Genomic DNA, 25,323 nt, shown 5'->3' on the forward strand with positions numbered 1-25,323 from the left:
CAACTTCTACATCTGGTTACCTCAATGCTTGACTGGGCCACTGGTGCAGGCTTTTGTTTTTGCTCAGCAAAACAACACCTGTTTCAACTAATGAGCTAATTATGATCTTCAGTCAAGACCTTGATGAGTAGAATCAGGTATTGTATTGCTGGACTGAAGCAAAAGACTGCACCCACATTTTAGATAGACTGGACAAGCATGGTCTAGACGGGTGATGGAAGAGAGCCCCCTACAGGCTTACCTACACCTCTTCCACCAGCAACATAAGGAGACCACCCATCCAAGTACTACCTAAGACAACACCTGTAGCTTCAGCAGTCAAACATGAAATGGGTTCAGGGTGGTATGGCTGCTTAACTTCAGCAGTTTGACATGAAAAGCGTGGTTTAGTTGATTGGCATAATTGGAAATTAAAATGACCATCCGCATAATCAGCTGACTTATTGAATGGATGAAACCATGAATTCAGTGCACTGGGAGTTACGTTAAAGGCATTTATTCATGAAATACACACTCTGAAAATTTTCACTGAAATGCTTCCTCAATGTGTCAGAAAAACCAGCTCAGTCCTCTTTACTCCTTTAACCCCACACTTCTTTTACATGGCAATGAAAAAAAAAACACATTTTTAATAACGTGCAATAAATAATCATGATACAAAATAAAGTAAGACAAAAATGACACTGAAATAAGTGCCTGTGTTTTGAACAGAATTGTAAAAATTGCGTCACAAAAACATCCAAAATGAACAAAAGAACCAAGATCCGGATCCTTCCTTTCCAATGAGAAAGGACGAAAATGAAAACACTCCCGTTTGAGTTTTTAAGAGTGCATTAGTGTGAGCTGAGACTCTACACCACCCACAGAGGCTGAGAAAGCAATCTTTCACCTGAGAAAAAGGGACAGGCAAAAAAAAGAAAAGAAAAGAAAAAAAAACTGGAGTTTTCAGTTTTAGCTCTGAACCATCTGAGAAGCGTATATTGCACATTTCTTACTTACAAAAACATAGTGAACCACATGAATGCTGACTTCCCTGTTATTTTAAGACACGGTCCTAAATGAGAGTCCAAACGTGATCATACTCACAGGGAACAAGAAATGTAAAACATTAAGGATTATAATTTAGTTTCTTGTTTTCATAACAATAATTAGAATTTAACTGAAAGAAAATTCAATCCTGGACTTCAAAATGAAAATGTACAAAAAATTAAAATTGCAATCCTCAAAGAATCAGGGCCCTGACATAAAATAAAATAATAATAATAATAATAATAATAATAATAATAACTTTTCATTTTGAACTGTGAAATTGATGGTTTTATTCTGGCTCATGGTGGTTTGCCAGAGTAAAGGCTGTAGATGCTGTGATGCTCTGTAAATAAAAGAACACTGTAACCAGCAGTAAACAGAACACACTGAATACACTGCCCTCCAGCACAAGAGCTTCAAACTAGCTGCAGAAGTTTCACCTTTATAGCACCCGGTGTCACATCTCCTCGGTAGAAACCACGTCTCTTTTCCTCTCTTAAAGAGGTCTTTGTGTTGCCTAGTCAGTAACGGAAAAGCTGATTTCCACATCCCTCTGCCTTGGGGGCGGGGCTACATACAAAATCTTGCTGTTCCTGTCCAGCCATTGGCCCTTCCAAAATGTCCGTAACAGGAGCTTCAACAGTCGGCGAGGCGACGCTGAGTGACTGCCTAACTTCACATTAGTAGCACCCGTTAGACAACACAGCGCGGCCGCGTGCGCCACGCGATGCCCCGCGAGCCGACTGCCGCCTGTCTGACGCCACAGCACGACCGCGCACGCGCCCTGCGGCTGCGACGCGCCGCCCTTCCAAACCCGCCAGGGGTGCAGCGTTTCCCCATTAATCACAAAATACTGCATTCTTATCCTAAAGACTCAAAAAGTCTCAAACAGAGGCAGAACATAAGCGCGCGCACATCACGACAACGTTTATACTCTGACAGCTGAGGAGAGACTGAAACGTTCAGCAACGAAGCTGAATATCCCGGAATTTGCAGGGTCAGGAAAGAGTATTTCCAGAATGATCCCTGACGCGCTCTCTGCCGTCCGCCCTTTGGGGGGGGGGGCGGGTCGGTGCCGAGGCCCGTGCCAGATGGCGCTTGAAGAGCATTCAGGCGACGGTCTGTGTGCGGATGCCTTCCATTAACAAGCGGCGAGCGGCCGAGTAACCGCAAAGTGGCTCTGTAAACGCTAAAGAGAAACTCGGCTATCGGCTCCTGAGAGCAACAGCAAGGACTGAAGAATGAATGGAGATGAATGGAGACTGGCAGCACAGCAGCCCGGTGTCTGTAGCAGGACCTTCGGAGAAGCTGGAGGGATGCTGGAGTTTCCAGTCCCACTGAACATCGTGACCTGCGGACTAAATGGAGGGCTGGATTTTCATTACATCACCCCATTCAAAAAGAACAAGCCGACAAAGCTGACTGTCAGTAAGGGGCTTGCGTCCATCCCTGGGGAAGGTCAGAAGGTCAGAACCTTCTGCCTTGTCGCATGCGAGGCGTACTGAGCTACCCGAGTTGGAGGAACTCACTGAACATCAAACGGTGAGAAACATGACCACAGGAGAGGGTCTTGTCACCTTCCAACAGGTGGACGTGGATAAAAAAAAAATGTTTTAAAATCTCCCAAATCACTGCAGCAATGGGTTAGATTGCTGCATCCTTTCCGCTGCTCTAGGTGTGATAGCGAACTGGTGGGGGCCACTACCATGGAGGCAACATGTGGATCCCCCCGCCCCCCTTCATTTGGCACTCTCCCCAACGCCCTTCACGTCTATGCCTAGAACGGGCCCTGCTCCAAAGCAAGCACCTGAGGACCAGACTTGTACATCCAGTACAATACCCTAATGCTTGTACAGGTAATCCCCCAGCAGCCAGGTAACACCTTCAATCTCGGCATGACAAAAATCTCCAAAGTAAGGGCTACCAGACACCAGTGTTAACATACCAAACACCTACACGAGGACTACCAAACAAACATACCAAGCAGCCACACTAGGGCTACCAAATGCCAATGGTAGGACAACCAAATTCATACACCTACCAAACCTGCAAAAAGTGTTGGCAGATCATTGTAGAGCAGAAGCATGTCTACGTGTGTGCTGGAGGTTAGAGTGCAATACAGCAGAAACGTTAGCACCATGTTGAGCTCCAGTCAGAGAGAGAAGAGGAACCAGAAAGAGCCTCCAACCTTCCCCATGGCAAACCCCTCAACCTTCAGACATTAGTCTCAAAGCTCAGGTCAAAGGATTCCTGAGCACCAATCACACAGTACAAAATTCACAATAGATCAAAAGCCTTTTTGATTAATGCTAATAATAATTAAGCCATTGTACAATTATACAAGCTTAAATCTAATTTAAACTCAAATACAGTGGCCATTGAAACCATAGTAACTTCTCAGACTTTTTTCTTGCAATTACGGTTTTCTACCGCAACAAAAATAAATAGCTACTTGGTGATGCAAAAAAAGCATTTGTTACAAATAAAAAACATCGCTTTCAACTTTGGGGCAAATTTGAAAAATCAAAGCAGGTTTCTGATGTAGTAAATTGTGGTTAAATTTCAGTTCATTTGTATCTTGAATGATTCAACACTTGTGACGATATCCGGGGTTTGTGAGGGTAAGCTATGGCCAAAGGCATTCGAGACAATAATATCATCAGGAAAGAAACTGAACAGAGAAAGGCAAAGACCATTTAAACAGATCACCTCTTCTCTACTGAACTGAAAACAGAATACAAAGTCCTTAAAGTAGCACCAATACTCTTACAAGGGCAAGGATGTAGTCCAAATAACTGATTCAGGGAGGCCAAAATCTAGAGCTTTTCTCACAAAAATTCAATCGCAGCAGCATCTGAATTTCTGACCCTTGATGGGTCATCTGGCTTCCAGTTGTCAGGAAATATGTTTCCATCATTTGCAATGGTACACAAGAGAGAGAAGGATTTTATCCCATTTGAATGCTTGCCTGCTACAGCCGGTCTCCATTCAAAAGTTGCATTCAAAATGGCAGGACGGCTCATTTCCCCACCCTGTGTCTTCAGCACCTTGGGTTTCTTCAGAGAAAATAAAGATTTACAGGCTGTGTCATTTCTGACAGGTCAAAAATGCAAAGAAAAACACCTCACTAGAGAACGGAGCACGTAGCATTCAGAGCAGGTGCCAGGCCCTTACAGAAATAGTAAATACTGCAAAACATTGTATATAGATTATGTTTTTGGAAAATACATTTTAAAATATATTTTAGAGCATGTATCATTTAAAAACATTTTGCAATGACAGAGAACGACAATAATTTGTACATTTGCCCACATATTGTGAATTATTGCAACATATTATTCTCTTGAAAATATAACAAATTTCAGTATATTGCCGTATATTCAATTTCCGTAAGGGCAGACAGGATTTTTTTTTACACCCTCAACTCCTGCTGCTTATTATCAGACCAATCAAAAATTCCGTCAATCAGTACTATATAAAGATCAAACCAATCACAGATGCTGTTTGAAAATGAACATAGCAGAAATGATCAACTGAAATCATTTTTAGTTGAACTCACAGCTTCATAAATCCGAATTTTTTTGCTATTGGAATATTCATTACAAACAGGAAATTACATTTCTTTTACCAATTAAAACTGAATTCATCATTCTCTTTTTAGTTTCAATACTACATAAATTATCTTTAATTGACATTAGTCATAAGAAATGTAATAGAAATAGCAGTCTGTTGTATTGTGTGCAAATGGGAATCAGCTTATATGAAAATCTTTGCATATTGTAGTGGATTTGGATCAGTTAAAATTACATTTCCAAAAAAAAAAAAAATAGACATTTTGCTCATGACTTAGTGTTCATCAGAGCAAACTTTTGATATAAAAATGCTATTTCATGTCTGAGGTTTACCATATAAAAAGGGATACTGGGTTTTCTTATTCATCTGAAATAATTTCATAATTTAAAACGGAAATGTCATACCTATGCATTTAAATGTTAATCGTGTATGTAAATTCAGAAGAGCTCATCGGACGGGGTTAGGAGGAACGCAGCGAACTTGACTGTTCTGGGACCGAGTGGCACTGTATGGACCAGTCTTTCTCTGGGACAGGGCCCAAAACCTGGTAACACGTTCATTTGAGCTACACATCATAACAGCTCATAACACAGTCATAAACATGACATAACCACGTCATAAAAGAATATCGTAGCTCATGACATGTTATAACACTGCCATAAACATGACATGAGACCTGTCATAATGACATTTTACAGCTTCTGACATGCGCTAACATTGTCATGTAATACTCAGTGATCATTTTGTGAGTTACACTGCATGGCCAAAAGCATGTGGACACTTGACATCAAACATCTCATCCAAAATTCTGTGCATTAATATGGAGTTGATCCATCCATTGCTGCTGTAACAACCTCAACTCTTCTGGGAAGACTTAACATTAGATGTTGGAGCATTGCTACAGAGATTTGCTTCCATTCAGCCAAAAGAGCATTAGAGAGGTCGGGCACCGATTGGCCGATTAGGCTAGACTCAAAGTTGCCTTTCCAACAGATCCCCAAAGTGTTGGATAGGGTTGAGTTCAAGGCTCTGTGCAGGCCAGTCAAGTTTTTCCACACCGTTCTCAACAAAACCATTTCTACAACGCCCTTGCTGTGTACCCGGGGGCATTGCCATGCTGAAACAGGAAAGGGCCTTCCCCAAACTGTTGGGGAAGCGTAGAATGTGATTGTATGCTGTAGCATTACGATCTGTCTAGAACTAAGGGGCCTAGCCCAAACCACGAAAAACAGCCGCAGACCAAGGGGTGTCCAGATACTTTTGGTCATATAGTGTATCTTCAAATCCAGTGAATACATTACATTATCACAAAGACATGTTACTTATATAACTATGTTATGTCATGAGATGCAATATGTCATCAAGACTGGATGACATGATGTCATGTCATGCAAATGGTAGCTATATTGAGGTTTATGCCATACAGTTCAAGAGAAGTTTTACTAAAAGTCCTACCGTCTTTCTGTAATCAGGATGTAGGGAAATTGGGGGGTGGGGAGCAGGGGGACAAAATACAAAAAAGAGGGGGGAAAAAGCCGGTGCAAAAGATTTCCACTGCATGACCGGAACACCTTAAGAGCTCAAAGTGAGCAGCACCGGTCCGAGACGCGAAAGAACACCTGTGACGGGTGCCTATTTAAAAAATCTTCCGGTGCATATTTCAGACTGGTTCCGCAGAGGCTGCACGTCAAACAAAAACACCGCCTTCGCAAACGCGGCAGGCCTGGTGCCCCACGCCTTACCCTAACTTGACCGAGGAGATGTTTCGCACAGGACGGGCGCAAAGGCGTACGTGCAGAGCGCAGCGTCCGTTTACAGCAAATGGCAACCAAACATGGTTTCGCTTCCGCAACGGGAAAAAAAAAAACGCCAAACAACCTTAGTCATGTACCAGAAGGACTTGCAATACGCACAGAGGATAGGATGCCCCTATACTGTCTAAGTAAAGAAGCTGGTATGCATTTGAAATCTAACTCCCACGCCAATGTTCTCTACTATTCACTCGCTTAGCAGGCTACAAACAGTACGTAGCCCCAATTATAGCACTTATGGAAACCATAACTCTCAAATCTCTCATAATGACTTTTTTTATATACAATATTGGTATATAAGATAGAACATAAATTACTACACAAACGGGGAAAAAAAAAATAATTTCAAACTATTCACAATTGACTCCGAAAATCAAAGCAATAAAACAAAAAGAAAAGTAAAACCTCAAGAGACAACACACAACTCAATGAACAGTTTAGAAATTGTCATATATAACTATATATACTTTCTGTGCTCCCAAGACTAGTTAAGTGTGACCTGAAAGGAAAAATGAGTTGTTAAAAACCTCCACCCCACCCCCTTCCCCAAATCGCAGGTGTCCATCCCACCACCTCCCCAAATCGCTGGTGTCCATGCTGACAACCATGCACAAGAAAAACAGCCTTTTTTGCAACAAAGGGAAGAGCCTCATCCAGAGGGGGTCATGTGACTCCTCTCCCTCATTGACATGTAAACAGAGCATGGTAGTGTCTTGGGTCCTTGTCCAGTCTTTCTTCTGTACAAAAGTATAAATATATGCTTTCTTCAATTCTTCTTTTCTTTTCACACACTAGAACTTTTTTGTAATTTTTTTTTTGTTCTTTTTCTTTATAGTCCACCAGGTACTGCAAAATTTTCTGTTCATGATTTGCTGGGTTGTGTATGCATGTGTGCTTGTGTGTGTGTGTGTGTGTGTGTGTGTGTGTGTGTGAGAGAGAGAGAGAGAGAGAGAGGGAGAGAAAGAGAGAGAGAGAAAGAGTACTAGTCCATGTGTGTGTGAGGGTGTGTGAGTGCGTTTGCGCTTGTGTGTGTGTGTGTGTGTGTGTCTTTGCTGGGATGATCATCTGTGCATAAATAGAAGGGGTCCAGGGTAATGAGGCCAGGGAGGCCAGTTCAACCAAATTTGTCCCATTACAGCAAATCCATTTTGGGTCGATAATGCAAAAGAAGGGGGGATTTCTGCAAAGGAAAGCAAAACAATAGTTACTAGAAAACCATGTAATCAACCTTCTCTCTTACAGAATATACAAGTATTAAAACTGACACAGATTTTAATTTATCCATTCCTTTTCTTCAGCTTGATTAAATCCCAAATTAAGATGCATATTGTGACAGGAATTGCCTGACATCCACCACCAACACCAACTTGTAAGAAAGGCATATTAACCAACCAGTACGAAAGGTAATATTAAACAACTTGTATGAAAGGCATATTAACCAACAAAGAAAGAGATATTAATAAGACCAGTTTTCATGTTTCATATTGTACTGCCTTGTCATCTTCCAACAGTCAGTTTTCCAGTGTTAAAAATCTTTTTAGTGCAGTTCAGCTCTTTAATAAGTACCTTAAATCTCCATCTTGTCACAACTACAAATTTCAATGTGTGATCCTTGCCCAAGATTTCTTCATTGCATAAAATGTCCAGCTGAAAAACAAATATGATAAAAGAATTTCATTTAAAAAAATGTAACACAGCTTAAAAATAAAATAAAAAACCAATAACAATGACACAATGCAAAGCAAATGTAACGTTTCTCAAGCACGAGTAACACCTACAGTCTTCGTATTTATTAACGTTGGGGAAAGAATTAGTCATTTTCACAATTTTGAGCACAGTTCCATCTCAGGACCTAACTACACTTATCAGGAAATCTCTACTTAACAACCGTACACTTGAAAAACAGCTTACAGTTTGAATCAGTCAATTCGTGAACTGAATTTATTGAAATTCAAGTCATGAACTGGGGGAAAAAAATCCCCAAAAACATTAATCCCATTTTTGCAGTCCATGAACTGAATTTTAAATCAATCTCTAAAATGAATGACATAAATGGAGTTGACCTCCATGGTATGGTGCAGACAGCAATTGTAGATGCCAAATTATTATCTGTAGCTGATAAAGATGTAATGGGGATTTTGATTCTCTTTGGCAGCAAAAAGCTGACCTGTTGCTACGGAGCGCCTGTTGTTTTTTCTTTTCCCGCCGAAACCGACTTCACGCGGTATCCGTCTCTGCTCGACGCCGCGCGCTAACGCCGACGCCGCGGACCGGCGGAAGGGGGGCGGGGCCCGCCCCGTGCAGCCCGCGAGGGAAAGGAGGCGGGAGAGAAAGATGTCGCTCGGAGGGAGGGGGGGGGGGGGGCGCAAGGGGAGAAACGAGAACACGAGATGATTTGTCGCGTGCGGCTGCGCGCGGCTCTCGACAGGGCCCCTCAGATAAAAGGTGACGGAGAGCGGACGACGCCGAGCGAGCGCGTCGCGCCGCGAACGTACGGCGGGTGACAAACGGACCCGGGATGGAAAAGACAACAGCGTGACGGGGGGGGACCTCGGGTTATCGAGCGCGCGGACGCGCGGCGGATTTATCGGTCGTTAGCACTTCGAAGGAAAGCGGAGGGAGACGGCGTGTGAGAAACGGCCAACGCCGCACCCGAGGGAGACGCGCGACTGACCCACGAACGGGTCCAGAGGCAGAGGTGGGCCAGTTGAGGCTTTGCCTGCCCCCAGAATGGGCGGAGCCAAAAAAAAAATGTTATCGGTGAAGAAATCGTGGCGATTTGCTGCAGAGAACGGAGTCTATTTTTCATTCGCTGATATGAATCTGCGGCTTTATCCCTCACAGAGTTACTGAAACCTCATGCTCCCTTCAAATACTAACAGGGCGGTCTGAAGATAGAGGAAGAGGAAGACTGCTTAGAGCAGGGGTTTCTCAATTCAATTCAATTCAAAAATACTTTATTGGCATGACAAGATAACAACTTATGTTGCCAGGTTTCTCCCTGTTCCTGGAGGGCCGAGAGTCCATTTAGAATTTCTGTTTCCACCGGTTACTCTGGCTGAATTATCTGTACACACTGACATCACATCACTCACAGATTAGATCATTCATTCGTTCATCAGTACATGCAACTAAAGCATCACATAAGGGGTTGGGCTCCTTATGAATAACTGCAGGAGTGCAGGAATGAAATATAGAAACGGACACTGCCCTCCAGGAGCAGGATGCCCCACCCTGGCCAAGGCAGAAGTGCCACAAGGAGCACAAGGGTAGGCGTCACGTGTCAGGAGAGCCTCTCTCTCCGGCGAGGGCAACCATGGTATCAGCGCTTGATGCCGTGCCGGAGACTCCCCCACCCAGGTGGGGCAGGGGTGCCGGGTCATCGGGGTGAGGGGTGCGGTTCGCTACCTCGTTAAAGGACGTAAGGTTGAGCTTTTTGGCGATGAACTTCTTGAGGTGCAGGACGGTCGCCTGTGCTGAGCACCGAATCCACTTCCTCTTCAGACCCCTCAGTTTACTGCTGTTGCACTCCAAACAGATACTGACCTGAGAGAGAGAGGCATACAATTGATGACATTATACTGTAAGTTATGCAAGTGGTTTTTGTAAACCTTTGGCAACACGTATACTGAAGTATATCAATAAAACATTTTGAATTGAATTTAGAGAGAGAGAGAGAGAGAGAGCTGTTACACTTCAAACATGTTTGCAGGAGAGAGGGAGAAGGAGAAGCAGACCAGACAAAGAAATTAAAAAAAAAGAATGGTGAGCTCCTCACCCAGCAGAACATGGGCGGGGCCAGCAGCCTGTCTGCCCTAACCCTGTTTCATTGGCTCTGCTCTGCTCTAACCCTGTTTCATTGGCTCTGCTCTGCTCTGCTCTAATCCGGTTTCATTGGCTCTGCTCTGCTCTAACCCAATTTTATTGCCTCTGCTCTAAGCTTCATGCTTGCTCTTCAAACCCGTTCTGCTCTGCTCTGCTGTAACCCATTTCATTGGCTCTGCTCGGCTTCAATCTCGTTTCAATGGCTCTGCTCTGCTCTAACCCCGTTTCATTGGCTCTGCTCTGCTCTAACCCCATTTCATTGGCTCTGCTCTGCTCTAACCCCGTTTCATTGGCTCTGCTCTGCTCTAACCCCATTTCATTGGCTCTGCTCGGCTTCAATCTCGTTTCAATGGCTCTGCTCTGCTCTAACCCCGTTTCATTGGCTCTGCTCTGCTCTAACCCCATTTCATTGGCTCTGCTCTGCTCTAACCCCGTTTCATTGGCTCTGCTCGGCTTCAATCCCGTTTCAATGGCTCTGCTCTGCTCTGCTCTAACCCCATTTCATTGGCTCTGCTCTAAACCCATTTCATTGGCTCTGCTCTAAACCCATTTCATTGGCTCTGCTCTCTTTTATAAATGCATCATGTGCACGTCCACTGAGACAGCACACCTCCCTAAGCCATTCTGTCACATAATGAACGTAATAAGGGCTTAATATATGCCATATAACAGCATTTGAGCACTGCAATGAGATAAACAGGCCATTCAGCTCAGAGTCACGCATAATGTCGCCTAAAATATTATTATTATTTCTGAGACTATTATCTCAAATAATAATAAATGTTATTTACGTGGTGCTTCTCATTCATTAAACAGAAGCAACGAATGCACTAATAAAAGGTAGTTCAAATTACAGCGAAAATTATACTTCTTAATGCAGCCATAAAAACAGCTTTCAAACGGGCAACGGGGAACGAGAGCGCTTGGTGCGACGAGGGAAGCGTGCCATTTCCTCGATACCGAACCGTCTTTTCATTTCATGCATTCATATTCGGGAAGGGTAAGAAATCTCCAGACTCGACACGTCTGACTCAACCGGCCTGAATACAAAATGGCACGACGGTGAAAGGCAAGGCTTCCACGCAGGCTGCCATCATAGCAGGATTCCATTCACTCTGATTCTGGATTTTGCATTGAGATAGCTAATATTCTCTCGCGTATTGGTGAAAGCGCCAGGCATCTATGCTTCCTGCAGGAGACGGGAAAGATAGATGTACAGTCAAAAAGTAAAAGGTGGGGGGTAAGATATTCATAAAAATTCTCTTGGTGCAGATAAACTATGTGCTAGTAGGCCTATTCCCTTCACATTTCACACGCTAAAAAAAAAAGCGCGACCGAGTGAAATAGATCATTTGAAACGGGTTTAAAAAATACCCGTCGCTATTGTCATAGGGGCGCAAGGATGCTAATGCCGCGACGTTCTTTTAGAGAGAAAAGAAGACGAACGAAAAGGCTAACGCAACCGGGGTTGCCCGTTTCTGATGTGGTGCAGCAAGCAAGCTGGCACTGTGAAAGAGGACACTTTTCCCACAATGCGGTAAGCGCTCCAGACCTTTTGCGGCCGACCGCATGGACAGATTGTCGGGGCGAAGCTACGTAGCGTCCTGCTTATACGATGACGTTACGAGGTGCCATGGCACGGCACATGCTTTTAAAAACCTCTGTTCTGACCGACTCTATTATTTAACACCGGACGGAGGTCACGTTCCTCCATTTCTCAGTCTGTCTCAAATTTTTCTTTGCTGCCTGACTACACGCTTCTCCCCTCCTTCTCTCAACTTCTGTCTCTCGCCTCCTACCTCTTCCTTTCTCTCCCTTTCTCTATTTATCTCTGCTTCATATTTCTGTTTGACCAACTCAACCCCTCCCCCACCCCCCATCCCCCCACCTCTCTCACTCCCTGTATGTGCATGCCATGCACAAATGCTGCAGGCGCAATGCAGTATTTATTCAATATTCTGACCTCACTGCATCTCTGCAGAATATCAACAGGGCAGAGCCTCCACCCTGTTGCCTTCGAAAGGGACACTTCCTGCTTCTCCCGTCTAACGTCCTCATCCAACCAATAACCAGAAGAACAAATCACACACACACGCACACACACACACACACACACACACATCACGCAAGCATGCACTTAAAAACAGACACACACACACACGCACTCAAACACACACACACACACACATACACGCACGCAAGCATGCACTTAAAAACAGACACACACACACACACACACGCACTCAAACACACACACACACACACACGCACACACACACACACACGCACATGCAAACATGCACTCAAACACACACACACACACGCACGCACGCAGTCACATACACACACTCCCCAACACACCCACACACGCAAACACCTCTTTCTGTATTTTTATCCAACAAAAAAACAGAAAAAAAATCACACGCATACGCACACAGATGCACACGCATGCACTCAGACACCACTTCCCGCATCTGTATCCAACCAACACCAGCAAATCCACTTCACAACTTTTCCACCGAAGGAAGAAGAACTTGTTTGTGGATGTTTGCGCATCTGGTAATTTTACCCACAGGTGCGTGGTGAGGATATCAACTCAATAAAAAATCCAATAAATCCCAGCATGCGGTGTTTTCACTAAGTTTCATTCACTTAAGACTTAGCTACCTCATATTACATCCGAGCCCGGATGAAGGTCTCACAGCTGAAATATTAGCACTTTTCAATAAATAGATGAAACTGGGAAAGAGCACCAGGGGTACAAGAGCCCTGAAATGACTGTACACCATAGATACTTTGCAAGCAACTTTTTGCATGTAGAGCCCTGCGATGAATGTACACCATAGATACTTTCCAAGCAACTTTTCACATATAGAGCCCTGAAATGACTGTACACCATAGATACTTTCCAAGCAACTTTTCACATATAGAGCCCTGAAATGACTGTACACCATACATACTTTCCAAGCAACTTTTCGCATATAGACCCCTGAAATGACTGTACACCATAGATACTTTCCAAGCAACTTTTCGCATGTTTTAATGTTCCTTTGCCCAGTGTCCATGAATCACAGTAGCCCTTAATAACATGTAGATTTAAGGGGATAAATATACCGATGCTGAACTTAGCTGAACTGACTATCCAGTACTTTCACTGTGACAGGTAACATTGTGTAGTTTTTCCAAACGCAGACAGCCGTGGCAGCCCGATCAGCAGCCTTAGTCTACAATATTATTAATCTCACTGCTTACTACAAGCAATTGGATATAGGATTTATATCAGAACCGACAGTACAACCTCATTATAAATGTGAAGCATGTCTGGGTGAGCTCGTGAGACAGCTGTACCGAAACAGGTGTAGAAAGACAGGTAAAGTGAGACAGCTGTAGTCACACAGGTACGGTCAAACAGGTAAAGTGAGATGGGAATATTGAGACAGGTGTAGTCACACAGGTGTAATTGGACAGGTGTAGTGAGAGAGGCAAAGTGAGATGGGTATATTGAGACAGGTGTAGTCACACAGGTGTAGGGGGAGAGGCAAAGTGAGATGGGTATATTGAGACAGGTGTAGTAAACAGGTGTACTCAGACAGGTGTAGTGAGAGGGTTCAGAAGTGTAGGAGGGCAAGTGATGGTATACTGAGACAGGTGTAGTCACACAGGTGTACTCAGACAGGTGTGGTGAGACAGGCAAAGGGAGATGGGTATATTGAGACAGGTGTAGTAACACAGGTGTACTCGGACAGGTGTGGTGAGAGAGGCAAAGTGAGATGGGTATATTGAGACAGGTGTAGTAACACAGGTGTAAATGGACAGGTGTGGTGAGAGAGGCATGGACAAGCACCTGCTCGTCGCTGCGGTGGTAGTCGTTTTCCTCCTCCTGCTTCTCCTCGGCCGTTTCCTTGCTGGTTGTGTCCTCAGTCTTCACCTCGCCTGCAGTGGTGGAGACAGGTCAGGCTCAGAGAACGCATTTCAGAATAAAAGTCCTCACCATCTGCCCTCCCCTGTATGAACCGCACATTCACCCTGTCCAGCCCGACAGCTGTGTAGCATTTTCACCTTGCATTAAAGGCAAAATCACTTCACACATTTATTCCAGTGGGGACCAAGACTATCTATATGGGATAGCAGGTCCAGGTGGGGAGGGGGTGGAGCTATATGGGAAGGGGGTGTGGCACAGTAGAGAGGAGTGGACTTAGGTGAGGGAGGGGGTCGGTTTAGGGGATGAGGGTTATGGCTGTGTGGGGAAGGGGTAGAATTAGGAATAAAATAGGTGGGGCAAAAGGAGGGAGGGGCAGGCGAGGTGGTGAGGGGGCAGGGCCAGATGAAAAGGGTGTGGAGGTCTTGGAAATTGCTTGGCACTACTTTCCAACCTCTAGGGAATCACTGCACTTTGACCCCTGGTCTCGGCACCGGTCTGTGCAGTGGGTAAGAGTGCCGGCTAACTGGCGGCAAAGCAATGCTCGGCAAGGCGGCAGGGAGGAGCGGGAGGAGCGGGAGGAGCCGGAGGAGCGGGAGGAGCAAGAGGAGCGGGAGGAGCAGGAGCAGCAGGAGGAGAGGGAGGAGCAGGAGGAGCGGCAGGAGCAGGAGGAGCAGGAGGAGCGGGAGCAGCAGGAGGAGCGGGAGGAGCGGGAGGAGCAGGAGGAGCAGGGGGAGCAGGAGGAGAGGGAGGAGCAGGAGGAGCGGCAGGAGCAGGAGGAGCAGGAGGAGCAGGAGGAGCAGGAGGAGAGGGAGGAGCAGGAGGAGCGGCAGGAGCAGAGGGAGGAGAGGGAGGAGCAGGAGGAGCGGGAGGAGTGGGAGGAGCAGAAGGAGCGGGAGGAGAGGGAATAGCAGGAGGAGCAGGTGGAGCAGGAGGAGCGGGAGGAGCGGGAGGAGAGGGAGGAGTGGGAGGAGAAGGAGGAGAGGGAGGAGCAGGAGGAGAGGTAGGAGCAGGAGGAGCAGGTGCAGCGGGAGGAGCAGGTGCAGCGGGAGGAGCAGGAGCAGCAGGAGGAGCGGGAGGAGCGGGAGGAGCGGGAGCAGCAGGAGGACCGGAGGAGCGGGAGGAGCAGGAGCAGCAGGAGGAGCGGGAGGAGCAGGAGGAGCGGGAGGAGCGGGAGGAGCAGGAGGAGCAGGTGCAGCGGGAGGAGCGGGAGGAGCAGGAGGAGCAGGTGGAGCAGGAGGAGAGGGAGGAGCAGGAGGAGCGGGAGGAGCACGAGGAGCAGGAGGAGCGGAAGGAGCAGGAGGAGCGGGAGGAGCAGGAGGAGCGGGAGGAGCAGGAGCAGCAGGAGCAGCAGGAGGAGCGGGAGCGCACCGTTCCGCTGAGGATCCAGGTGAGGCTTCACGTTGCACGGCTCTCCTTTGACGTCACCCGGCACCTCCATCCCGAGCTTCTGGTAGAAGTCCCTCTGCTTTTTCATTTCCTCTGCAGAGGAGAGAAGGATGGGGGGGGGGGGGGGGAAACGCAATCTTAATTTCTGCTCCGAGCGCAATGGCGACAGAGGTGACCCGGGGTTCACCTGGCCCGTCATGCCGCTCGGGACCGTGGTGACCTCTGACCTTCTGTCATGTCATCTTGGCGATCACGTTTTCTCCGAGGAAAGGGGTGGGGGGGGTGGTGGGGGGCGGGCTTGCGTGCTGAAAGCTGATGGATCACCCAACAATTGGACTCACACAAAAGACTGGAATAGCATTTCTGCTGTATATGTACATTTTTTTTATAGACGTCAATCAGAATGGTGGCAAGCATCCACGATAACATGCCAATCAAGGTATTCCTGACTCAGTGCGGTCATTAAAGATCCCACGACACTTGGTGCATAGAGTAGGTGCTTATTCACAACAGGGCTCTCTCAACCTACCACCTAATCATCTCCAAGTTTAATTGGCACAAGACTGCTCCCTCCCTCTCCACCTCAACTGACGTGTCATGGGCGTTGTGGCCCAAAATGGCTGCCATGCGTCAATCAGGCGGATGGCTGAAGCGTGTAACCCCCTCATCACTGTAAAGCGCTTTGAGTGTGAGAACAGTGTTATATAAATGCAAGGAATTATTATTTATTATTATTATTATTATTATTAGCAGTCCGTGGCTAAGAGGCATTAGCAGACGGGGCAAACGGCAGTACTGCGCTAAGCTCCGCTCTCTCTGCGTGGAGCGGGAGCCTCCCTGCCGAACGCACAGCCTCGGGTGTGTTCACGGGTTTCTGCAGCGACAGACGGGGCACGCCGGTATTACTGAGAGCAGAGAGCGCGAGCGCACAGGCTAGTACTGACCTTCCTGGAGCCCCGGCACCAATTTGTACACAATATCTTGCATTGTCCTGTCATGGCTGAGAGAGAGAGAGAGAGAGAGAGAGAGACAAAGAGAGAGAGACAGAGAGTGACAAAGACAAAGAGAGAGAGAGACAGAGAAAGAAACAGAGAGAGAGAAACATTAAAACATATCACCGGAACCATGCCGTGAATTTCAAGTGAAATTCAAATCCACGAATACCCATTATAGAGGGAAAACTAATTCTAATGTGTGTGCTTGTGTGTGTAAATAAATAATTATATACATACAAATACACAGACATGTATGTGAATTCAGACTCAAATGAGAGTGGTACACCCAATCATAGTAGTCCAAAGAGAGAAAAAAGAAAGAAAGGGGAAAAAAAGAAAAAAAAAAAAAACACAAAAAATAACACGAAAAAATTAAATAAACCTTCAGATTGCTGACCTGTCAGAACAGGTCATTCCGCACTCCCCCCCGCTGCCCCCACACCTCCCACCCGATATCCACCGTCAAAGCAGGGACCGCTGAAAACACAGCGGGGGACCTTCAGGGACTCAGTGACACCCTTCAGAGAAGATGGGGTGCCCGTACTGCGCTTGTGAGGTCGAGGGGCTTTTACTGGGTGGCCTCACATATTTTTGAAGGCAGGAAAATGGAGGGGGGGGGGGGGGTGTGAGAATGGAACAGATTAGCGTCTGGCGGGAAGTGGAGTGAGTGACAGATTGCTGTTCTGAGGACAAAAAAAAAAAAAAAGCGGGGTAAAAATAGACCGGTAATTTATTAATTTATGTGTGTCTAAGAGGGTTTAATTAACTCTGACACCAGAGCAATCTGCATGAGAGACATTTTTCGAGGGGGGGGGGGGAAACGCGTCCGCTCGGAGTGGGGGCACGAAATCGAGCGTGCGCGCGCTGGAGAGAGAGAGAGAGGTACTTGGGAAAGGGGGGAAATCTGAGCCCAGCAAATTAAAGTAAGTAACTATTTAACTTGCATTCCGCTCGCTTGATTTCATTACAACGCAGGTGTCTCCTCCTTCCCCGCATCGGACTCCTGTTAAATTACCGCCCGGCTGAGTATCCTGTCCCGTCTACGTCCGTTTTACTTTGTGTTCGTTTTTTGTCTCCTGTCGCGCGGACTTGTCCGCTTGTTTAGTTCTCACGAGTCCGGCCTGAGGACCGGGCAGCGAACGGATACTTCCGTTCGCTGGGATGAGGTTTTAGAAAATGGCAGAGGTGGTGTTCACACAAGCGCAGGGATAACTACGCAGTTCCAGCTACTGCCTCTCCACTGCCGCTTCAGAAAGCAGGTCAGTGTTCTGTATCCCCGGCAACAGGCTACACAGAAAATAAACATACGCTTTGATTTGTTTTCATGTTTCTCCCCCAGAAAAAAATACACCGCCAGTTTTTATTGCGTTCCCCCGCTGAAGAATTCCAGGGCAATTAAAGAAAGGCTTTATCGATGATGCTTTATTAATTGCAGTTTAATTGCAAACCAGCATCTGCCGGCTCATCTGCGAGCACAATGTGTTGACAACGGAAAAGTTGGAAGGCAAGGAAAAAAAACAAAACACAACAAGTGCAATCTTTGTTGAGCTCCGGTTCCTGTTTGTGCGTTGGTCGCGTCCAGCAGGGTGGAGTCAGCTGATTGGCTAACGCCCGGCCCAGGGGAATCGAGGTCTTGTGAGGGTTCCGTTTCCTCAGCCAGCACCAGAACTCAACTACACCGCGCCCCAGACCCATTTCTCCCCTCATCCATTAATCTTTGCATTCCTATAAATGCTGAAATTAAGTTCGGCTCCAAACTTTTTTTTTTTTTCTTCTCCATCCTTCTCCGACACCCACACACTTCAAAGGGGAGAGGGGGAGTTTATGAATATTTCATATGTTTTGGAAGTTGTTAATGGTTGCATCATTATTCCCACACACTGTAACACAGAATATTTAGATACGCCAAACACTGATCTCATTCTCATTCTCAGAACTGAAATTTCCACCTACCAGAGAAGCCGATAATGACTCCAAATGTCAGTATCTTACGCTCATTTATTCTAGATACTTCGCAATTGGCACTTTTGTAATTCGCTCTGGATAACACGCACTGCTAACTGTTCGTAAGGTTAAATAATGAATGAAGGGAATGCTGGGCATGAATAAATTATTCTGGCATTTTCCACAAAAACTGGGGAGGATTCTGACATCCGCTCGGAGGTTACAGCACCAGGGCTTAAAGGGCAGCTGGACTCTTCAAAGCCAGCGAGCGCGGCGCCCTGGAGAGGATCTTATAGCTGACACAGTTCCAGTTCGCACGTGACGGACTCCCTGGCACAGAGCAGGCGCCGATTCTCATCACGACTGAAGCCCCAGTAAAGAGGCGGGACGTGCTAACACGCGCACTTTCACGTGCGCTCAAAGAGCTCTTCAGATGGACTAAGAAAAGAGCTGTATCAATAAAGGTACTGGTATTACCATCTAACTAAACCTCACTTCAGATTTTAAAAAAAAGTGTAATGGCACTATGTACCTGATGTACCCTAAAGCATTGCAGTGACAATGTACCAGTGATGGTGTACCAGTGATGATGCAGCCCTATAGCATGGCATTGACAATGTAGCGCTATAGCATGACAGTGATGGCGTAGCCCAATAGCGTAGCATTGATGATGTAGCGCTGTAGCATAGGAGTGATGAAGTGGCCCTATAGCGCATCATTAACAATGTAGCGCTACAACACAGCACTAATGAAGCAGCCCTACAGAGTAGCAGTGATGATGTAGCACTGTAGCATAGCAGTGACAACATGGCACTCACCCGATGTACTGCAGTGGATGGCTCTGGTGGATGACTATCCTGCAGGTGGGACAAGTGTTGTTCTCTTCCAGGTACTTCACCAGACAGCTCCTACAAACTGTAGCACGGGACACATTACAGCTACGACCAACTTTACACACTAACACAGGATACACTACAGTTACAACCAAACATTACACACAAACACAGGACACAGTGCAGTTTCAACCAAACTTACATACTAACACAGGACAAATTGGAATTGCAAACTAACTGTACATGCTAACACAGGACAAATTGCAGTTACAACCTAACTTTACATGCTAACAAAGGACACATAACAGTTAAAACCTAACTTTACTGCCATTTAGCATGTATCTGCTGAATTGTGGTTGATCAATACAAGCTATAAGCTCAAACCTTAGAAGTTGAATTGAAATACCATATTAGAAAAATGTAAAATGAAACCTCATATTTATGAAAATCAGCCTTGATGCTGAAATAAAGAGAAGCAAACAGGCGTTTCAATGAAAACAAATAAGGGCGAGCTACCACTAGCGATCAGTCACTCTGATTGAATCAATCATTACGTTTCAACATGGAGCCAAAATGTTTTGACCAGTTCCAACAAGCCAGGGATTTGCAGTTCACTGTAGTTCCACCTACTACAAAACCTCATTCTTCCATCACTGCCTTCTGTGTGTGTGCCTGATAATCAAAGCTCTTCAACAACATGTCAATGTGACAAGAGCTCTTACACAGCTAAATGTCTCCCTCTAGAGCACAAAAGGGATATTACAATGATCTTGACGTTGCTCTTTATACATTGGCTTCCACAATTACAGTACATGTTCACCACAGCAAATTAGTACTGTCTGCTTCAAAGGTCGTCACGGTGACAAAGCGGTGTCCACAAAAGCACTTTTAACTGCAAGGTTGTGGTTTCAAATTCCTGGTGTGATACCGGAATCCTATCCTCGAGCAAAGGGATGTAAAAGGAATTGTTTCAGCGAAACGGTGAGGGGTATGAAAGCGTAGATTGCAGGATCTGTTTGCTGACTTGGGACAAGGCAACTGCTCTGCAGGCAAAAAAAAAAAAAAAAAAAAAACACAAGGAAAGGCCTAGGAGAGAGGCCCAACCCTCTGTGACCTACAGAGAGAGAGAGATCATTATAACCTAAACTGAGAGTCTTAAGACAATCTGATTCGCCTAAAGGGAGAGGCGGTCTTATAAACCCGCCCACAGGACTTCAGAACCTTGACAGGACATGACGACAACAGGCCATTCAGCCCAACACTGCTCGCCATGTTCCCACCACTAAAGTGTAGGCCACCTGGTGCCTGTAACTAGACAGACAATAATCATGACATGCAACGAAGTATGTTGGACGATGGAGATGGGTAAAGCATCCGATTGGGCGCAAATCACACCACAGATCCTGTCGGCGGGAAGATTCTGCTCCTTTCAAACTGCTTTCTCTGCCCTTGTCGCTATGTAATATGCGGCATGCCGCCATGTTCCAAATGGAGCTCATGCTCGGAGACAAGAAGTTCTGCAGCCGGACGTGGTGCTGCTTATCGGCCAGCAGGAGGCACTCTTCTTTCGGGACCAGCCAGAAAAACATGCGAGCGTATGCTCCAGTACAGAGTGGAATCTGCGCTGGTCTGAAGCAGAGGTGACTCCACGCAAGGGGGTCAGGTCTCTGCATTTTGCCACCGTAAAACTGTGTCTGAAGCTTATTTAGGGGCCAGCCTGTGCCGGACGGATACCTGGTGAAACAAACAAACAAACAAAAAATCACCAGCTTTTTTTTTTTTTTTTTTTTCCAGAGGACGGCGTCACGGTGTTTCTGTCTCGGGGTGACGCTGAAAATTGGATAAAAACGCAGAAAGGGGCCCCGTGTTTCGCGCACATCTGAAGAGAAGACCTCGCGGGGGGGCGGCTTTCTGCTAACACGAGCTCCGCAGCTCACCGCTAAGAGCTCTCGGGCAAATTCAACCTGTGGAATTCAAAAGCACTTGAGCGGCCAAGTAATGAGCTTCCAAACTAACACATCTCGGCGCGGCGAACCTAAAAAACACTGAGTCTGAAACGAACGCGTTTCGGGGGCGAGGCGGTTCCCTTCGAGCCCGGGTTTTTTTTTCCTCGAGGCGCGTTCAGACTTTCATTTAAACGCAATCGCTCGGCAGACGCTCGCCTTCGTGCTCGGTGAGCGAGCGACGGGGCGCGAGTGAGCGCGGGTGATTACCGGCGCCCGAGCGGAGCCGGCACGGTCGCCCCGGAGCCGATCTGGACCCGCGGACCATGAGTCAGCCCTTTTGTTCCGCGCATTTCGGCATAGCTGCAAACGACAGGCGTGTGAAGTGAGGGCTGCGAGGCTCACGCTGTGCCCCGGATCACACGCTTCCCTGCGCAGGGCCCGCTCCGGAAACCAAAGGAGCCTTTGAGCGAGAGGCTGCCGAACGATCCATCGCAGTGCCCTGTGGGGAACATTAAGCGTGGGGGTTCGGAGACGCTCTGTTCCCCACGATAGCGGGCCACGCTTTGAGCCCAAACTTCCACGCGGTACGAGAGGAGAGCCGCTGGAGAGCTCCTGCTTCGGACCAGCTGCAAATCGCGTGCTTGTTAAACAGCAGCTGAGTAATACCCAGCGATCTGCAGACCGCGTGTGTGTGCTCTCTGCACGCACGCGCACACACACACACGCGCACAACACGCATGCATGCACACACACACGCATACATGTACATACATACACACACACACACGCACACAACACACATGCATGCACACACACACACAGACACATGCACACAATACACATGCATGCACACACATACACGCATACATGTACATACAACACACACACACACACACACACACACACAGATACACACACTCACGCGCGCCCACAGAACACGCACACACACACACATGCACACAACACGCATGCATACACACACATACGCATGTATGTACACACATACAAACACACATGCATGCATGCACACATGCAAAAACACACACCTCGCAAAACTAAACTTTGCAAAACTGACTAAAATGTTTAGAAATTCAACCCGACAGGAATTTCATTTAGGTATTGGTTTTTGTTGCTGCAACCACAAATGCAATCAGTCAACATTATACCAGTAATACCCTCTCGTACAAATGTTATTTGGAAATGTTATTATCGTTGGTACTTTAGAAAACCGAATAAAGTCCCCACTTACCAACCCTCATCAGGGTGGATATTTCAGTCGTGGGAGATTGCCCTGATGCTATGCACCTTTTGCTTTATGACCACTGGGTGGTGCTAGAGAGCATGTGACGCTCAGCCCACCCTCACCTCAGTTGAACTGCTCGACTCATTACGGAACATCAGACAGGAGCCACAGACGGCAAAAAGGCATTATACTAAAGCAAGCCAAGCACAGAGAGGAGGAGAACAGGCAGCAATCCTTCTCTTTCACAGTATTCAAATCCTTTGAATATTCTTGTCTGCAAAGATGAGACCAAGATCCTGTCTAATAAAGAGTGACCATGTTTCTCCACTCTGCTCATTACAGCAGGCGTGCAGCAGCATTTCACACACCCATTGTCATCCCTGGAAAGTGATTCATTCCAGGGGTCCCCAACCCAAGACCTGGAAAGCCACAGGATCTTTTGGGAGTCCCTGTGCCTGGTTCTGGACAGCTGCAGAGTGTGCGCTGAAACGCACCACTTAATTAACCAATTACACAGTTGCCTCAGCTCACCTGGTTTCTCAGGTCTAAACTCCATTTTGTTTCTTGAGAGAACAGAAACCCCAGCGGACCCTGTGGCTCACAGGGAGGAGGCCGGCCAGCTGTGTTCTAATCCCACGTGCGTAGCGCCAGGCCTGGATCCCAGCCAGCCAATGGCGACGCAGTACACTCTGCCGCCGCCCACTCTCCGCAAACACTCAAATCAAAAGCAAGGCCACAGATCCCTCCGCTTCACACATAATCCACAAAATTCCTCTTTTCATTTGTGTGAAAGCATCCTCCGAATGGGTCAACACAAATAAACCGGTTCATTAAGGATTTTCATTTCGGTTTTCTGGGCAGCCGAAAGCCCGCTTGCAAAAATGTTGACCGGAGAGATGGATTTTTTCTGAGAGCCTTATGTGCAGGGGGGGGAGCAGGGGGGTGTATTTATCCATTTATTTTCAGTGCTTGGTAACCACATAGCAACCTGAACTGGCAGGTCGGCGCGCGCAAGTGTGCCAGCCGGCAGACTGTCGCGGAAATTCATTGACGGCGTACAAATATTCCAAATACAAATACAGAACGGAGGGGGTTGTCCTGTACGGGAGGGGAAAAAAAGCCCTTTGGGGCTGAGCTGCGGGACGTCCTGTACGGCACGGGACGGGGCGGGACTCACAGGTGTGCAGGCACTCGGTGACGGTGGTGGCGTCGATCAGGTAGCCCTCGCACAGGCGGCAGGTGATGTGGGCGTTGATGTCCCACAGCTTTATCTTCCGGGTCAGCATTTCAGGGTTCTAGAGCGGGGGGCAAAGCACGAAAAAGAGTGATTAACACCGCTGCAAAGTGCTCAACACCCTCCCCTGTAAATCAGGCCTGTTCAACTATCTCTTCATGGGGTCTGCAAGGTATAACTCCAGTCCTGGAGGGCAGCAGTGCCTGCAGGTTTAACTCCAGTCCTGGAGGGGTGCAGTGTCTGCAAGGTATAACTCCAGTCCTGGAGGGCCGCAGTGTCTGCAGGTGTAACTCCAGTCCTGGAGGGCCGCAGTGTCTGCAGGTTTAACTCCAGTCCTGGAGGACCGCAGTGTCTGCAGGTTTAACTCCAGTCCTGGAGGGGGCGCTGTGTCTACATGTTTCTTTTTGTGGTTTCACTTCACTCAGAAGCCCGTTTGGGCCCTGGATCACAAGATATGAGCACAGAGCACTGAAACACACAAAAACAACATCATCAAAAAACCCAGCAGTCGCCGTGACCCTCCAGGAAGGGAGCCTGAAATCCCAGTTCTACCAGTTTCATTTGGTCTTGATGTTATCTGCTTTCTGCTTTTCTGCTCTGATGCTTTATCCCTGTCCTCGCTTGCTATCATTCTCAGAAAATGGATTTAAACATTAAATCTATTTCTGTCCTGGCAGATTTCCCATGAAAGTCCTTTCAATCTGGCCACCTAATGCCCCCTTGGTTTACTGGCACAACCCCCTCCCCACCTCCCCCAGTGCCCAGCTCATGTATGGAAGAGAAAGAGCTTTGATATCATGGGATGAAAAGCGCTATATAAATACAAACCGTTATCATTGTCCATTCTATCTCTCTGGTCCATGTGACATTAGAGTAAAATAAAGGTTCATATAAACGACAAAGACTGCACCCCAAATACACTGCACTGTACCCCCATCTCCCCCTGCACTCAGCAGTTACCCTCAAACATACAAAGACTCTAGGGCTGCTGGTACAAATCCTAGATAGAATATGACTGCAGGATCCTTGAAGCAGTTACTTAACCTGAATTGTTTCAGTAAATACATACACACCAGTTGTATAAATCTATAATGTGTAATATATAAGCTATACAGCATGCCTTAGTTAAGATAAGAGGGACTGCCAGACGGTTCAGAAAGGCTATAATCAGTGGCTACAGTGACAGGTCTCTCCCTACAGAAATGGAATGCACAGAAATATACACTGAAATAAAATTCATTATCATGAAATTGCAACACTCCACAACATATGAGAAAACATACAAATTGTTGCCAGCTATTGCAATTTATAAATTAAAAAAAATTCACAATTGTGAAATATACCACATTTAAAAATTAAAAATAAACTAAAAATGCATATTTACAACATATTGCGGCAAGCTCCATTTAGCGATAAGGGTCCCACTCTGGTATTTTCTATGCAACAGCAGCAGTTTGCACACACCGGTAAAATTAATCACTTGGTATGTCATATTCATGCAGTATGTCATTCTGTTTCAATATGACGTCTGAATTGTAAACAGTTTCAAAGGTTTACTCATGAGTGTTGTCTTTTGCAAGTA

General features: G+C 46.6%; 1 protein-coding gene across 1 annotated transcript in view; it reads right to left on the minus strand.

Moving 5' to 3' along the window:
• Window positions 1–480: 480 nt before the first annotated feature.
• The window catches only part of LOC135259494 (polycomb group RING finger protein 3), a 60,114-nt gene continuing 35,271 nt past the window's right edge, over window positions 481–25,323 (minus strand). The window contains exons 3-10 of the mRNA XM_064343970.1: window positions 23,685–23,802; window positions 19,304–19,400; window positions 16,491–16,546; window positions 15,529–15,639; window positions 14,083–14,171; window positions 9,822–9,959; window positions 7,980–8,060; window positions 481–7,593 (exon numbers count right to left, since the gene is read on the minus strand). Coding sequence (XP_064200040.1) covers window positions 7,546–7,593; window positions 7,980–8,060; window positions 9,822–9,959; window positions 14,083–14,171; window positions 15,529–15,639; window positions 16,491–16,546; window positions 19,304–19,400; window positions 23,685–23,802 — 738 coding nt within the window. The 3' untranslated portion in view covers window positions 481–7,545. The remainder of the gene's footprint in view (window positions 7,594–7,979; window positions 8,061–9,821; window positions 9,960–14,082; window positions 14,172–15,528; window positions 15,640–16,490; window positions 16,547–19,303; window positions 19,401–23,684; window positions 23,803–25,323) is intronic.

Source organism: Anguilla rostrata, chromosome 7 (genome assembly GCF_018555375.3).
Source record: "Anguilla rostrata isolate EN2019 chromosome 7, ASM1855537v3, whole genome shotgun sequence".
In the NCBI taxonomy this organism is placed as follows: domain Eukaryota; kingdom Metazoa; phylum Chordata; class Actinopteri; order Anguilliformes; family Anguillidae; genus Anguilla; species Anguilla rostrata.